Below are 15,972 nucleotides of genomic sequence, written 5' to 3' on the forward strand. Positions count from 1 at the left end.
CAACATTTCACTGTTTGTAAAACAGCTTTGCTCACCCATTTCTGTTTAGATACCATTCCTTACATTCTCATTTCTGATCTCTTCCTCAAGTGGCTTCCCCAGCTAACACATGTTCCCTAGGGTGGCATATGGTAGAAAGCTGGATGAGCGGGCGTTGATCCTCTGGCACAACGCAGCACATCTCTGAATAGCTACCTTCAGCCTTGGCACAGGGGATTGGTATGTATGTTGTCTGGGTGCTAAAAACTTTGTGGGCGGAAGGGTGGAGGTAGTTTCTGGGACCTGATTTGAGGCAGGAAAGGTGGGCCAAACATAGTATTGATAGCACACCAGGAAGTAATAGGAAGGTGCGGTGCCTCTCTAATGGGATGCCTCAGCAATAAGCTTAGGCACACAAAAGCAGGATCATTTCTTAAAAGGAGAGAGACAGACAGACACTTCCTGACCCTGGGGGGAGGAAGAAGCTGTTTCCTCTCCTGAATGAGGGAGAATTGTTTTCCATCCTGCGAGCCCTTATTATGTGCACTGCCTATCTAACCCTTACAAAGTCATATTCCCCACCTCACCAGGAGCACAGACAGATGCTGTAATTCTTCCCTGCTACCTTCTAAAAAAGCAGAGACAACCCCTCCATCATGCTGAATGATGGGACTGCAGCCCTTTGTCAGCTATAATTTTCCCTGGCAAACCACTCAGTCTAAGATATCTGAGGTTTTCTGGGGGCTGCTGAGACAGCTATCACACGCATATCCCAAAAAAGCAGAACAAGTTTGGAGGGGGAACAAATAAAACATAGAGGCTTTGGAAATCTATTGCTTTTCACCCAACATGTCACGTTTGCCACGCAGCAAAAGACAATTACTACACCCGTTCCACTCAGCTTGCTCCTGGACATGCAGCACTGCAACAACCCACTGCGGTGAAAGCATCACCTTGAATTCATGGGTCAGCCTGGGAGCCCCAGCCCCTGGCAGGGTTGTGAAAGTGTTGTCAAAGCAGATCTACTTATTAACTCCAAAACACTCAGGATTGTTATAGAAGTAAATCTGGACTTGAATTGTATCTCTGTCTTGTATGAAGGTGATGCCTTTGCTTGTGATGTGAAGAAGAAAAGGAATTCTTTATTACTCCAGGAAATTCATAACACAGCTTCCAATTTTCCAATCAGAACGTTGGCATAACTTATTACAACCCCATCATAATCATTGGGGTTTTTTTCTCATTTCAAAAGAACTACTGAAACTACATTTGTCAAATTCCAGTATGAATAGCCACGCATCCAACATCATGAGCTGAATAACTACAGTTTGTGATGGGGCTACACAAAATTCCTCATCACAATAACTTCTTTAAGAATTAGCTCCACCATCCACTGACTAAACAGAGCTTCTGCATGTCATTCTTCTGCCCTTCTCGTGTCTATCCCTCTTACCAATACCCAGCCTGCTGCAACTATATCCATTTTGAAGCTGGAAGAGATACTTCATCCAGAAGTGTGAAGGTATTGCAAATAATTCAAATAAACATGCAGCAACAGAACGTAGTTTCACTCATTTTTAAGGTCCAGTAAATACCAGCTGATAAATTAATACCAAATAACTACAAGCACTTCTTTATGATGAAATACCCTATATGTCAGGAAAAGTCACAAGATCATGTGCAAAACTGTTCATTTGAAAGAATGAAATCCAACTTAGAAGAAGGGGATGCCGGTGACACAGGAGAAATTCAAGAGCAAAGCTCTTTTTAATTTAACGAATCTCAAATTGACACCTGCAAGCATAAGAAATTAACTTGGAACAAGGAAGATATTCCTGGTCTCCTACAGAAACGAGAAGGAGATAGAGTGGGTGTCAGCTGCCTACTCTTGGCTGTCAATCCTTGAGGGCATTCTACTAATTTCTTATTATTAGGCAATGTTTTGCAATTGTCTGCAAGAACCAGAATTATGACCCACTTATTTTTTCACTGCAAGGAGAAGCAAACACAGCACTGACCTCTGCCTATCTGTAGCCCCTTATATGGAAGGGTTAAATCAGGTATAAACAGCCTTTTCCTGCACAGGAGTGGTTATGCAGCAGTCATCTTTCAAGCAGCTGCATATACACTGTGAACAGTGTATATAAAAAATGCAATAGCATATAACAGCTTTCAGAGAGCTGTTTTGCCTTCCCTCTGATACGTTACCTATGGTGGACATGGAGTAGAGAGAATACTCATCATGGCCTCTAAAGAGAAGGAATCACACAAAGATTTTGGGAACTGCTACTTCCAGGTATGCCTCCTTCCTGTCCAATAATAACTATTCAAGTGACTCCGAAAGATGCCTGGAGGGATGCCATAGAGAAGAGTTTGCAGCTGATACCGGCCTGCCTTTCTTGTAACGTCTTTCTTATCAGACTGCCAGAACATCATATGTCCCTAGCAGATACTGTTCCAAAAGAGCACTGACCCATCAACTTCAGCCAGGTTGTCCTTCAGATGTTGAAGTAATACATTCCCTACAGGTTAACAAAGAGATATTTCTACCTGAGGCAAGTGACAGTAGGCTCCATGACTATCAATCATGGTCAATCTTCTGTCAGTTGATCTTTTTTACAGTAAATATACAGGGTATATTGTTTACCTGTTTTGAGCTGCAACATGATCAAAAGCTGCTTACATCTAGAAGTACCCTTGCATTGTCATAGGCCCATGGAGGTGTTACTACTGCTAAAATTGTTCCTCTGAGTCCAGTTGTAGGGCTCTCTGGTATTTCTATGCAAGTTTTGCCATGCTCCAAAGACAGCAAAGCATGCTAATCTACTTAGAAAAGCCTTGTAAGTCAGTGTCACAAAGTCCAGAGAGCAAACCTGGGCTGATTTCCTAGCAGTTCTTAACATCCAGGGGTACCGGGATTACATTTTGCAGGATAAGTCTTTCAAACAGAACTGACCAGAGCATTCTGCACTCCAGTAATTCTGATGTGTGTACTCACACATGAAAGCAACAACAAAAAAAAGGCCCTTTAAGGCCCTTTTGGGTTTTGTTTGGATCTTCTCAACGTTTCAACCCCACATTCAGCAAACTCCCCACATGATTGCTACTCAAAGGTGAAATAATCTCTGGTAGAGGTTTTTTTCAATTTTTATCAAGACTGAGGTTCATCTTTCCCTTGTGAAAAATCCTCCAAAAGGCCAAAATCACCTTAAAGATCACCTATTGCATGGTAAACAATGGCAGGTGCAATATTTATTTACAGAAACCACACTGTCTTCATGCACTAAAGTGCAAATATCCATTCCTCTGCATTCATACTCTAACTGATCTATGTCTGCTGCTCTTTAGGTCTGCATGGATCCCATCTACACCACTAAACAGATCTGTGTTTATATCTGACCGCAAAAGATTGTGCTATTTGTGGTTTACCTGTGGCCACCAACAGCTGGCTTATGAAAACACTGAAGAAGTATGTTTAAGTATTGTATCTCTCACTAGGATGACTGTAACACATTTAGCTCTAACCACACAGGCATTATTGTTTCCACACAAGAGAAATGCAACAATTACAGAACCTTATTTATCACGTCCTGTAGCTTACAACAGGCTTGCATCTTTGTATCACAAAAGCAGGAAGTGTACTACATGGTCTGACTACTTTTGTTTGCCGCAGCAATGTATAGAAACCCATTAGATGTGTAGGCATTACATGACTGTCAATACCTATCTCATACACTGTCAATATAAATCTTGTATATGGTTTGCATATCATTGATGTTCAATGCAATAGAATAATTTGTCAATGCCCAACATTCATTGCATTGATTAAATGCATAAAATTTTCTCACCGCTCTGGCTTAGGAGTGACTGCAATCACAGTACAGGGTCCTTTGGGGCAATTTCTGAAAGATGTCAGAATTCATGTCCGCTTTTGTAATTTTCTCCACAGATGGCTATGCAAGCTGGTCATATCCATCTGTTCTTGCTGCCTCCACCATGGCAACGTGGTCCATAATGGAGTCATTTGTTGCAATGTATCACTTCAGTTGTGTTGTACTTATTACCCATTTGTTTAATGCCACGTGGCCTGCATTACCAAAATGCATACTAGCTCTTTCCCACTAATCTTGTCAATCATTCTCTAACATCTGGAGACTTGTAACCCCCTTATTCAGAGACCTAGATCATTTATGGGTGTGTCGAGAAATAAAAGTCTTAGCTGGTCCCTCTCTCCATTGTGATAACATATAAGAATCACAACAATTTTCCTCTTCTAAATATTGGCACCATCCATATATATTTTAAATAATACTTATGAATTTTCTTTAAATGTAAATATGCCAGAACTAACCATTCTCCTTCTAAATCTTGCTAACAAGTTTTAAGGGAAAAGAAATTGCACTAAAGAGGTTAATTTTATACATGTGACACCCCAAAATCACAAAAACACCTCTTGAAAGACCACCGGATCATACATCCTATTTCAAGAGTCAGGAAACGAATGTCTAAGGCTAAGAATATTCTTACCAACAGTCCTGGTGAGGGATGAAATCAAACATTTGCTCTCCTGAAGTGAAGGGGAAAAACTACTGCGGCCTTCAGACTGGATCTCTGATCACATTTCAAAGAATGCTGTCACTTTTCACTCCCCTTTCCTGAAATCTTTTTCTAGAGCTTTCTTCTGGATGATATGGTCAGAACACCTGCTAGAATGTGGAAAAATGTTACTACAAATACTAAAAAGTAAAATGTGAATACTGAAAAAAATACCTTCTGCAAACTCAGTGTGTATCTTAGGAAGGAGTGGTAGGTACAATTTACTGCTGTCAGATCATTGTTTAGCATTATCATTTTATTACTTCCTTATCACAATTTATTAATTATTAACTTAGAAGATTCTGACCAAGATCCTAACACTACAGTGCACCTCCAGATATAGTCAAAGCTGCAGGTCCTGTTTCAAAAAGCACAACCTTGTCATAAGTAGGAGCTCAGCCAGTGCCATGCCTTGTCACGTTGTGGGCTGGCATGATGCAATCCTCCCACTCCGAAGACACGAATACAGCCTGCTCCACTCACAGGCCCAGCTGGATGACGGGGACCAGCAGCTCGTTTAAATGCTGTTTTGATGCTTTGCTAAAGCTCTTCGTACAAATTAATGCAGCGCTTCTAGAAGCACGTATCCCGGCTTTCGTCCCGGAGCGATGGCAGGTCCCGGAGTTTGCAGGCAGGTGACTGGCAGGCATCACCGAGGCCAGGACACCTCCACTTGCTCTGGGGACGAGCCCTTGCTGCTGCACCTGCGGGCCTTCGCCCCAGAAGCCACCCGTGAGGCACGGGGGGACTGAGCAGCCTTCCTAAATCGGAGCATTGTTTCACCTTAAGGGTAAAAACAAACCAGGCATTTAGACTTAAGAATTACGCCTTTTACGGCAAACCGAAAGGGCCGTTTGTGCAGTGAGCCTCGCCGGGCAAGAGGCGGTAAGAGGCCGGGAGCGCGAGGGAGGACTGAAGCGGGCGCGGAGGGGGTGAGGCCTGACGCTGCGCCGGGAGATCGGGCGGCTACGGAGAGCCCGCACCCAGCCGCCGGAGCGGCCCCGGAGCGGCCGCTGCCCCGGCCCCGCACGCCGCCTCCTGTCTCCTTCGCCGCTCCCTCCCGGGACGGGATGTGCCCGAGCGGAGCGGGCCCGGCCCGGCCCGGCCCGGCCCTGCCCTGCCCAGCCCTGCCTCTGACCCTGCCCCTGCCCCTGCCCTGCCGCCGGCGGCCGCTGGGGGCTCCCGCCGCCGCGGCGCGGCCCGCCATTGTCGAGGGCATGGAAGGCGAGAGCACGTCGGCTCTGCTCTCGGGCTTCGTCTTCGGCGCCCTCGCCTTCCAGCACCTCAGCACCGACTCGGACACGGTAGGTGCCGCGGGCCCCGCCGGCGGGTGGGGCGGGGGGGGACGGGCCGGGGCGGGGCGCGGGGGGGACATCGCGGGCCGGCGGGCGGGGGCAGCGAAGGAGGGAGGGGCGGCCGTTGGTCGCGCGGGCAGCCCGCCGCCGCCATGGCGGAGCCCGCCGCCGGGCCTCCCCCTCCCCGTCAGGAGGGCGCGCTGCCTCCTGCCGCAGGCCCGCCGGGGCCCCGCTCCAGGAGGGGCCCCACGGACGCCCAGGGACTCGCTGCACGCCGTGCTGGAAGACGGTTTCGCAGTGTATTCCCGCCCCGCTGCACCGTGATGGCTAATGCCGGGAAACTGGGTTTTTTCTTTTAAAACGAGGAGGTGAGGGCCACCAAACGCCGGGTGTGGCAGCAGCAGCGTCGTGTCTGCCAAGGACTGACCGAAACGCTGGCCAAGCCTTCTGGCCTAAGCCTTGGAGGTGGGCGTCACCTGTACAGCCACAAACTGTTTACTTGTGAATGAAAAACATGAGGAATGGAACAGAGCTGAGTACACATTCCAACATCTTTTTTTCTTAAATGCAGGCGGGTATTGACAAATGAGTGAGAATCTGCTCTGTTTAAAAAAAAACAACAAAAAACGAAACAGTTAATTTTGATAGCTTTTTTCCTCTCCTGAAAACAGCATTTACACTGTTAATACTAGACACAAAGTCCTGTCTCTACTACTGTTAATGTGAACTTTTTTTTTTCTCCCCCTGTAAAGGAAGGTTTTCTCCTTGGAGATGTGAAAGGTGAAGCTAAGAACAGCATTACTGACTCACAAATGGATGATGTTGAAGTTGTTTATACAATCGGTTAGTCTGTCCACATTTTTAATAACACACTTGGTTTCAAGCGATATACAACTGCTTACATTTTTGAATGAGGGCAGTCAACACCTTACAGCAAGATCAAAGCTGCCAGATCCTGGGGTCCATGTTGATGTAAAAAAAAAAAAAACCCACATGGAAATGTTATTTTGTAACATTTTAATTGCTGAAAAAAAATTACAATTTTACAGTACAAAATGTAATACTTTAAAATAAATACTAGTTCTTAGTTCCTTGAATAGCTCCACTTCACCAAATATCTTGTCACATTAAAAGTGATTTAAGGCTTAGACTACTCCTTTGTCTTGGTCACATCACAAACTCTCCTGGACTACAGTTGCCCTGGAAAAACTTGTCCTACTTCAGAGATGTGAACTGTAATGTATTAGCATCTGTTACCTAATTTGGAGCTTATAAAATGCTGTGTGTGAAGACTGCAAACTATTTATGTATTTCATTGAACAGATGCCAGATATATTTTTCTTTATAGCCTTCATGGGATTGGAGTGGATGTGCATTTTATACTAGCCCTTAACAAAAACTTATGTATACATGCACACACATTGAGCTCCATTCCTTTATGCAAAAAAGACAGGTAATATATTATGTGCCTTCTTTCCAATCTTCCTGAAAATACGGTAGGGAGAAATTGCATCCCATTCTATAGTTTTACTTTAGGATACAATTAAGGTGGAACACTTTCCTCCACTGAGTCTCACAGCTGAACCAAAAATGTGAGGAATTTTTGTGGTGGCATTGATCAAGTTACCCAGAGTCTCATCAACACATTCTTATAGGCAGAGTTCATTGCTCCAAAGTTTGGAGGTTTTTTTAGTTAACTTGTGAAAATGAAAGTAGTGGAGAATGTAGGTGAAGAAAAGGATTTAGAATGCCATTAGATCACCTACTGTTTTTTTTCTGGTAGTCAGTCTTCCAGTTCTCATACCTATCTTATGCGTCTCTGTTCTCAAGCCTCATCTTTCTCACTAAGAGCATCCAGGCCTTGCTGCAGAGCAGCTCAAGTGAAATCCTTCATATTATATACTACTCCTGTACTCAACAGAAGGGAGGGAAAAACAAAGTACCCAATTTAATTTTTCACTTGACAAAACAGAACAATGGTAAAAATACAGTTTATATAAGTTGTTCCCTTTGCATTTAAAAATTGAATTAGAATTTTTAAAAAAATATTTCCTTTCTTAACCTTATTTAATTAGATGTTAATGCATTTGATTTTAAGAAAAATTATTTCTTGGCTCTTCTACCAGTTTAATTCTAATCATAGCATACAGAAGAATATACATCTTGAACTGATGTGTCCAAAGTAATACTACCTTCTCTTTCCAGATATACAGAAGCATATTCCATGCTACCAGTTGTTCAGGTAAGAATCTTTAAGTAAAGAGATATGAAAAAGTTAAAATTAATCCTAAATTGAACTCTTGAAGAGTTAAACTTATCTTAGATTACTGAGAAAAATCACCTGGCTGTAACTACAGCAACCATACAAACCCCTTGTAATTACAGATGCAAAATGCCTTATGTTACTCCTATTTTGGTTCTTCATGCGCTTTTTTGCTGTTTGTTTATACATATAGAAATAGAGACACAGCATACTGCACCTTCTGGTGAGCCACGATACCATATAAACTAGAGAATAATATAAACACACGGAAAAAAAAACATTGCTTTTCTAAAAGCATACATCCCTCACCCTCAGAAAAAGAGAAATAAAAAGGTAGCATCAGCCACAGGCTTCTGAGCAGGTCTACAGAAAGAAACACTTGTTAGCCCCGTGGCAGAAGCAATTTCAAGGACTAAATATTTAGATTTCCATCATAGATGGGAACACAGCTATGCAGGTTTACACCTGTCCTGGTTTCAGCCAGGATAGAGCTGGTTTTCTTCACAGAAGCTAGTGTGAGACTGTGTTTTGGATTTGGGAGGAGAAACTGTTGATAATGTGCTGATGTTTTGGGTTGTTGCTAAGCAGCCAAGGACAGTCCAGCTTCTTGTGCTGGCCTACTAGCAAGAAGGGTGGGGGTGCACGGGGAGCTGGGAGGGGACTCAGCCATGACAGCTGACCCAGGCTGACCAAAGGGATATTCCTTACCATACGACGTCATGCCCACGTAAACTGGAGTTGGCCGGGGGGCGGAAATCGCTGCTCGGGGACGGGCTGTCGATCACTGGGTGGTGAGCAATTGCTGTATTGGGCATCACTTGTTCTTGTACATTCCTGTGTTGGTATTATCATTTTTGTTTCCTTCTTTCTTTCTGTCCTATTAAACTGTGTTTATCTCAACCCACGAGGTTTTTTTTCCTAATTCTCTCCCCCGTCCCACTGTGGGAGGGGGAGTGAGTGGCTGTGTGGTGCTTAGTTGCCAGCTGGGGCTAAACCACGACAGTCCTTTTTGGCACCCAACGTGGGTCCCCTGTAAGGGGAGAATCACAACACAATTTCCTTCTCAAATCTTTCTGAAAATTAATAAACCCAGATGTTTTTAGAAAGGCATTTCATTTCAAATTGAAAGCATCTTACTATTTTGTAGTTGAGGTAACATAGATACTACCTTTAACTTGTGTCCCAGTAGCACTGGTGCCAGAACAGTATCTGGGCTATACACCACCACCTACATAGCTATTTGAGTAATGAAATTAACTGCACTGTCCTAGCAGAGAAGCTGTGTCAGCCTATTTTTATGCTTACGAGAGGGGAAAAAAGCTATTAAAGTGAGATGATTGCCAGACTGCTAGGGAATAATTATTTTTACAGTAGCATTTTTTTTTCCCTCTAATTGTCCTAATTTTCTTCTAGCTTTTATAATTCCACAGGAGAACTGAATGAACTTGCCCTGAAGAAAATACTATCGGGCTGTAAGAAGGTATGTTACTTTCAAACCTAAACCATACGAAGGAGCTTGCTCAGATTTTGGGGGTTGTTCTCGATACCTCTTATATCAAGCTTTTTTTTTTTTTTTTAAATCTTTTATCTAGTCCCTCACACTGCTGGTCAAGGCAGCTACATCATCTTTTCCCACTTGAAGTTTAGGTTATTTTTGACTAGGGTTTGCCCACATATATGTCACAACTTTATTTTTTCTTATTAATTTCTCAAGTGAACAGTTTAAATAACCCAAAGGAATTCTACTGTTTTCTAGCTTACGATCAGTTGAGGTCAGCTCACTCAAGTGGTTGAGTACCAACTGACTAAAAAAAATTTACAGTCTTCTCCACAGAAGAAAGTTTCACAAGGGGAAAGTAGAAGCTGGAAAGAGACAAACAGCAAAATAGCAGAACCGTTTGCAGAGTTCCAGGTCAAACACAAGCTCAGAAAACAGGCCACTTCAACACAAGGTTTTGAAGGAGAGAAGTTGTCATAATGGAATTTGGTTTAGATGTTTTAAGGGTTTCAAGTTAACCAACTGCTTGAATATGTACACATCACCAAACACTTCAGATTTGTGACTTTGGACTGAATTCTAACTTGCTTCAGTATGACACACAGGGACAGCATGACTCAACAGCACTAATGAATTTTCTTCTGCCTGCAGAGTGTAATAGGATGGTACAAATTCAGACGTAACACAGACCAAACCATGACATTCCGGGAAAGACTTCTTCATAAGAATTTACAGTCACACCTGTCAAATCAGGGCCTTGTATTCCTTTTATTAACCTCTAGCATGATGACAGAAAGTTGTTCTACTTACAGACTGGAACATGCCTTACATCGGCCACAAGAAGGGTAACTGGTTTGTTCTCTAGTTTTGATAAAGCAGTAGCACAGCATATGCTATAACTTGGAACAGTTGGGTTTTTTCTTTGTTGCAACTGAATTGTTAACAGTTTATTTTACCCTTGAAACTTGCACATTAAATAAGATTATTCCTTATATTGCTAGAGCCCAGTTGAAATCTTACCCTTGCCTTTATAGCTATCTGTAGTACCAGTGTTAACAGGCAGCCACTGTCAGTTCATTTATGCATATAAGCTGTTCTTGATCAGTTTGGTTTTGTGTATAGGACTTCAACTATGCACAGTGTTCATCTTCACACATCATTCAAATATTTAAGCTGGTGGTAACATTCCATTATCTTCAAAGACATTCTGCCCATAGGCTAGGATTAACAAGCAAGTACTGCATTACTGTAACTCAGAAACAGGATCAAAAAAAGAGGCATTGCTTAGTCCTGTTGCTCTTGCAGTCTGCCTTTAGCCGTAACTAGTCATCTATGTGTGATGTAATACATTTAGTAACAATTAACTATACTGTAAACTTCCATCTGGAATGCTTAATGATCAAAGAGAGGCCTTTGGATGCTAATAGAGCATGTCTTCATACTTCTGCTTTTTAAAGTCTTTTCCAGAAAGTTCCTTTGGTGGTTACCAACTTGGGTATGGCAGAACAGCAAGGTTACAGAACAGTGTCTGGTTCCTGCATATCTTCTGGTTTTGTGAGAGCAGTAAGACAACACAGGTACAGTGTACGCCGTATTTACTGATAGCTGTAGCTTTCAGTTAAGTATAGTTAACTTTCTATAGTACCTTTGCAAATGCTACAGCCATACCGTGCTCACTTGTTGAGCTGTTTCCTGCAATTGTTTACCTTTCCAAGGTACTTCAAAATCAGTTCAATCCCATACTTTGCCATGAGAGCAGCTGTGCCTCAACATAGGCACCTAGTGTTAAAGATTAAAATGCTTCTTTATTCATTATAGCTCCTACTAAGTAAGCACTGGGATCATTAGCTTGCAGTTATATTCTTGGTCCACAGGTCAGAATTCTTTTATGAAGATGGATCCTTACAAGAGGTTCACAAGATAAATGAGATGTATGCCACCTTGCAGGAGGAACTGAAGGTAAATCAGGCATACCTGCCAACAGTTACTTTCAGCAGTACTACAAAACCAAGCCAAGCAAAGGGTACACTGTCTTGACAAAATGAGAAACAAACATGTCTTGGAAGGGCACACAGAGATCAGGGAGTTCCATTTCCTACTAGTTTCCATTTGATCAAAAGTACACTGATAAATCTTCAGGTCCACTAATAAATTCTCACAAGAGAGTTATTTTGAAGGAGTACTATCTGTAGTTTGTTAGATCCCCTTTGCTTAGATGAACAAATAAACAGCTTAAACCTTGCGTTGAATGAGGTACAAGGTATCTCTAAAATCCACCTCAAGCTCATTACTTACACTTTTTACTACTTTGTATCCAACTTAAAATCATGAGTATCTTTAAGGATTTTGCAACAAGTTTAAAGTCATCTCTGTGAATACTGTTAATTCTATCAAATGCTCTTTTCCTTGCAGAAAATATGCTCTACAGTAGAAGTCAGCGAACGATCTGTAGAGAAACTCTTAGCAGAAGTGAGCCAATTAAAAGAAGAAATAAAGAGGAAAAAGCAACAAAGCTGTTCGGGTAAGTTACGTAAATGTAATGCCAATCTTAGTAAGACTTCCAAAGTTAATTCATTGGCAGAACCACAGAAAACTTCTGAACTTGAGGCAGCCAATACAGTAGTGGTAGAAGTGTGCAAAAGGGACTTCAACTCTAGCCTTTTTTTCCAGGAGAAGACAGAGACTACACAGGAGAGCCAAAGGAGAATGTTCTCCTTTGTCAGGCACTGCAAACATTTTTCCCCAATTCTGGCCTTCAGACATGTATTGTTTCCTTCAAAGGCCGACAGATATCCAAGAACTGTAACATTGACCATAATATTAATGTCATGGACAAACTGACTCTCATGGTAGAGGAAGGCGACTTCTCTGAGGCTGAAACAAGACACCTAACCAAGCGTAAAGTCAGAGGGACGACAACAGGATCAAAGTCATTCAAGAAATCCAGATCACTGCAACTTCACCAAAAATTACTTCAAGACCAAGAGGACAGTGACCAGGAAAGGAAGCTTACGCTGAGTAGCACTGAAACAGATGAGGATGTGTTTGAAAAAATTAGAGACACAAATGAATACCCACACTCCCCTACTTTCTGATCTGTTAATGATTTTGTCAAAGTCCAGATGACTTTGCACCAAAAGCTACTTGCCAGCACATCAATTTATAGCACTGCAGGGATGAAAATAACATAGTGCATTTTTTGCAAAACATACAGTGTTTTTTATCCTAGTGCATGAATCCTGTTTGGCATAAGACAAGTCCAGATGACATTCCCTCATTTTGCCTTCCAGAGTTAGATCTGTATTCTCTCAGGGTTTAAAGACTATGCTAGCAAAATGTTAGCAGTCATGTAACCATATCACACACTTCCTCAGAGTAATACAACTTCAAGCTGCTGTTGAAGAAGCTTGAAGAAGCAGTACTACCCTTCCCTCAGCAGAAGCCAAGGCAGGGAGCATCAAATGAACACAGCTGTAGCTGTCTACATAAACTGCCACAATTTAAATACTTTGATTTATCCTTTGGTATCCAGTACTGGTTTCCCACACACACTTCCAATCCAGCAAGGGATAAAAACAGCCACCTGAACTTCAGCAATACTTGTGAGCAGAGGAAGTGGTCTGTACAGCTGCCAATTTCTATTACTGCTTCATCTTTCATACTTCCTTCAGACAGTAAGTTTTAGAGACTTGACACTTTATAAAAAAAGGAACTGGCATCCACCCTTCAGTCAGTGATGCATTTATGCTAGCCAACCACACTTCCAGTAAACAAGTATATAAACATGAAAAGTAGTTTTATTGTTTGTTTCTTTATAGCATATTACTCTGGATACTTGACATTACATATCTTCGGGTCTGTGAGAAATGCTGGGTTCTTAAACATAACTGGCATAAATCCTGTGAAAAGACAAGACAGGTTTTCTTAATAGAAAAGTAGGCTTGACTTACAAAACTCAAAAGCATAACCGTACTTACCAAGTACATGAGCTCTTTTAATGGCTTTTGTAACTTCCTTCTGCTTCTTGTCACACAAGCCTGAAGAGATGAATACTTTTCAGTTTCTTAAGTCAACCATAACCAAACCATTAGCTTAAAGGGTGTAAGGGATATTACTGACAATTCCCTTTAGCTTTGTCTAAGTCTTCCTAGAAACTGCATATGTGTTTATACTGTTAAATACAAAAAAAATATAATTAAGGGATATTTTCACTTCTTAGTGAAGGCTACTAAGTCAGAGGAATACTGTTACAAAATGTATAGAGTTAGTAGTAGTTACTTTTGGAAATGTAGCCAATATATAGTTAGGACTCAGAAGAACATTAGTATTAACCAGTAAATGCTTTGATTTAATACTTCACTTACCGGTTATATGCCTGCCATAAATGCGGCCAGTATGTGGAGAAACAAACTGGGAAAGAAGCTACATAAGAAATCCAAAGTCAGTTTAAGAATTTTTAGAGAGCTTTATTTTACTACACACATTCTATTTTTCATTTTTGGATCTGTTTTTACAAAACTCAGTTCTACCTGGAAACAACATAAAGTATAGCTTGGAGTTAGACAGTATTTTATGTGCCGTAACATTTAAGCTATATGACAGTAGAATTAGAACTGAGGACTGTGTTTGGTAAATAACAAAGTTATAATACCTGCACATAGGACTAGTAGATTGAACAGCTTATCAAAACTACATTATTTGACCCTTATCTACATACATTCTTACCCTTAAGTTTTAAACCCCCACACATATGAATGACTTTTTTTTTATCCTTGTGGACTTCCCACACATTTAAAATAGTAAACCAGTTACCTTCAACTAAGGACAGGAATTTTCAAACTCACCTGCACATTCTTGTAGTCCACATTTATTCCACACAAAATACATTTTTTAGGAGGCTCTTTATAGGGATTCTCCATTTGTATAGGCTGAAATTAGATAATTATTAACATCTGTAAGCTTCACAAAAAAATTAATAAATGCTTGTTATTTTTATCCTTTGGGCAAAACATGCCGTGAAACCAAAAGAGGTATTTAGTTTTTCAGTAACTTTCTTATCTCTAACACACTGATTGGTACCTAGCAATCTAAAAGACTTCAGCTACACAGCCTTTTATATCTTAATAACAACAGTGTAACTAGTCAATTAAAGCAATCAATAAGACAGTGCTTACACCCTTTACTTAAAAGGCAGTATCTACAGAAGCTGGTAGTAAGGTTCTGTCTGACAAGTTACAGGAGACTTTTTTGAAAAACAATTTCAGAGCAAATGGCCAGAGGGAGCTCCTGTCTGCTCTCACACTTTAACAGACATTCCCAAATACCTCCCAAGCCCTGAAAGGCTCCTCAAGCTTCAGAAAACACCCAGCACCAAATCCTTGCAAGACAGGAGTGAAAGAAGTTTCATTTTTGCAGACATAGGTAGACTTCGGGCAGAAAAGGAGTATTTTTGAAAGTTTTTGCTGGTACAGGACAACACATTTTTATGACATACAACCACACCTAGTGTGTTCTCTTAAGCCTTCTTCTTAGCTACATACAAGATGTCAGTTTGCACTGCCAGAGGTCTTCCTCCACACTTAAGTCACTGAAACAGCTGGCTGAAGCGGCCGCAGTTAAGACGCTGGACATACCGATCAATGGGGCCTTAACTTCAGCACCCGGCGACTTCCCTCAGTGCTGGGCTGCTGCTCTCTGACACATCAAGTAAGGGAATTCAGGGGTTTTTTGAGAGCCCGAACGACACGGAGGGCAAAGCGCCGCTTTTTCCAGCGGCAGTGGAAGGGAAGAGGGAGCTCACCGCGGGCCGCGCTCAGGGGGCCTCACCTGGTCGGACCGCCCAGGCTGCCGTTCGTGCTGCAGGCGGCGCGGCCGCTCCCACCGGGCTGCTGCAAGGGAAAGAGCAACAGGATCAGCAGCAGCACAGACTGGCCACGCCGGCACCCCGCACACGGCCGCCGCCGCTCGGGCGCCGCCACCTCGCTCGAAAGAGGGAACGAGAAAGCGGAAGGAACGCACCGGGTATCAGCCCGCACCAGGGCCTCCGCATCGCTACAGCCCACGCCGCCATATCGCCCTCTACGGCACACCGCCCACAAACAACACCATTTCCGTCCACCCCCCGCTGCCTCTGGCTGCCTAGCCCCGCCGCCGGTACTAGTGCGATTCGCTGGCCAATGAGGTGGCGGCCTGTCCTAATTGAGGCAGGCGATTGGCCGCTGTCCGCACACGAGCCCTTGATTTCTGCAGATCGCTGGGGGAAGTGACGTTGGCGGCTGGGGGGGGGGGCCGGGCGGGGGGGGAAGGTGGCGGCAGCGGAAGTGCATGCTGCTTATGGCGGT

The 15,972-nt window shown here is 42.7% G+C and overlaps 2 protein-coding genes across 2 annotated transcripts; one reads left to right on the top strand and one right to left on the bottom strand.

The window, feature by feature from the left end:
* Positions 1–5,792: 5,792 nt before the first annotated feature.
* Positions 5,793–12,726, top strand: ABRAXAS1 (abraxas 1, BRCA1 A complex subunit; the record flags this gene model as incomplete). Its single annotated transcript, XM_081999012.1, is given in 9 exon segments — positions 5,793–5,879; positions 6,623–6,713; positions 8,076–8,112; positions 9,547–9,613; positions 10,283–10,476; positions 11,089–11,208; positions 11,506–11,590; positions 12,044–12,166; positions 12,304–12,726. Coding segments are annotated over 9 exon segments (1,227 nt in total).
* Positions 12,727–13,453: 727 nt separating this feature from the next.
* MRPS18C (mitochondrial ribosomal protein S18C) lies at positions 13,454–15,701 on the bottom strand (the record flags this gene model as incomplete). The annotated part of the gene is made up of 6 exons (XM_081999111.1): positions 13,454–13,530; positions 13,609–13,668; positions 13,996–14,053; positions 14,476–14,559; positions 15,458–15,519; positions 15,650–15,701. 6 exons carry the CDS (start codon positions 15,699–15,701, stop codon positions 13,454–13,456), a joined length of 393 nt encoding a protein of 130 aa, XP_081855237.1.
* Positions 15,702–15,972: the final 271 nt, after the last annotated feature.

This window comes from Phaethon aethereus, assembly GCF_964289735.1.
Source record: "Phaethon aethereus genome assembly, chromosome: 4".
In the NCBI taxonomy this organism is placed as follows: Eukaryota; Metazoa; Chordata; class Aves; order Phaethontiformes; family Phaethontidae; genus Phaethon; species Phaethon aethereus.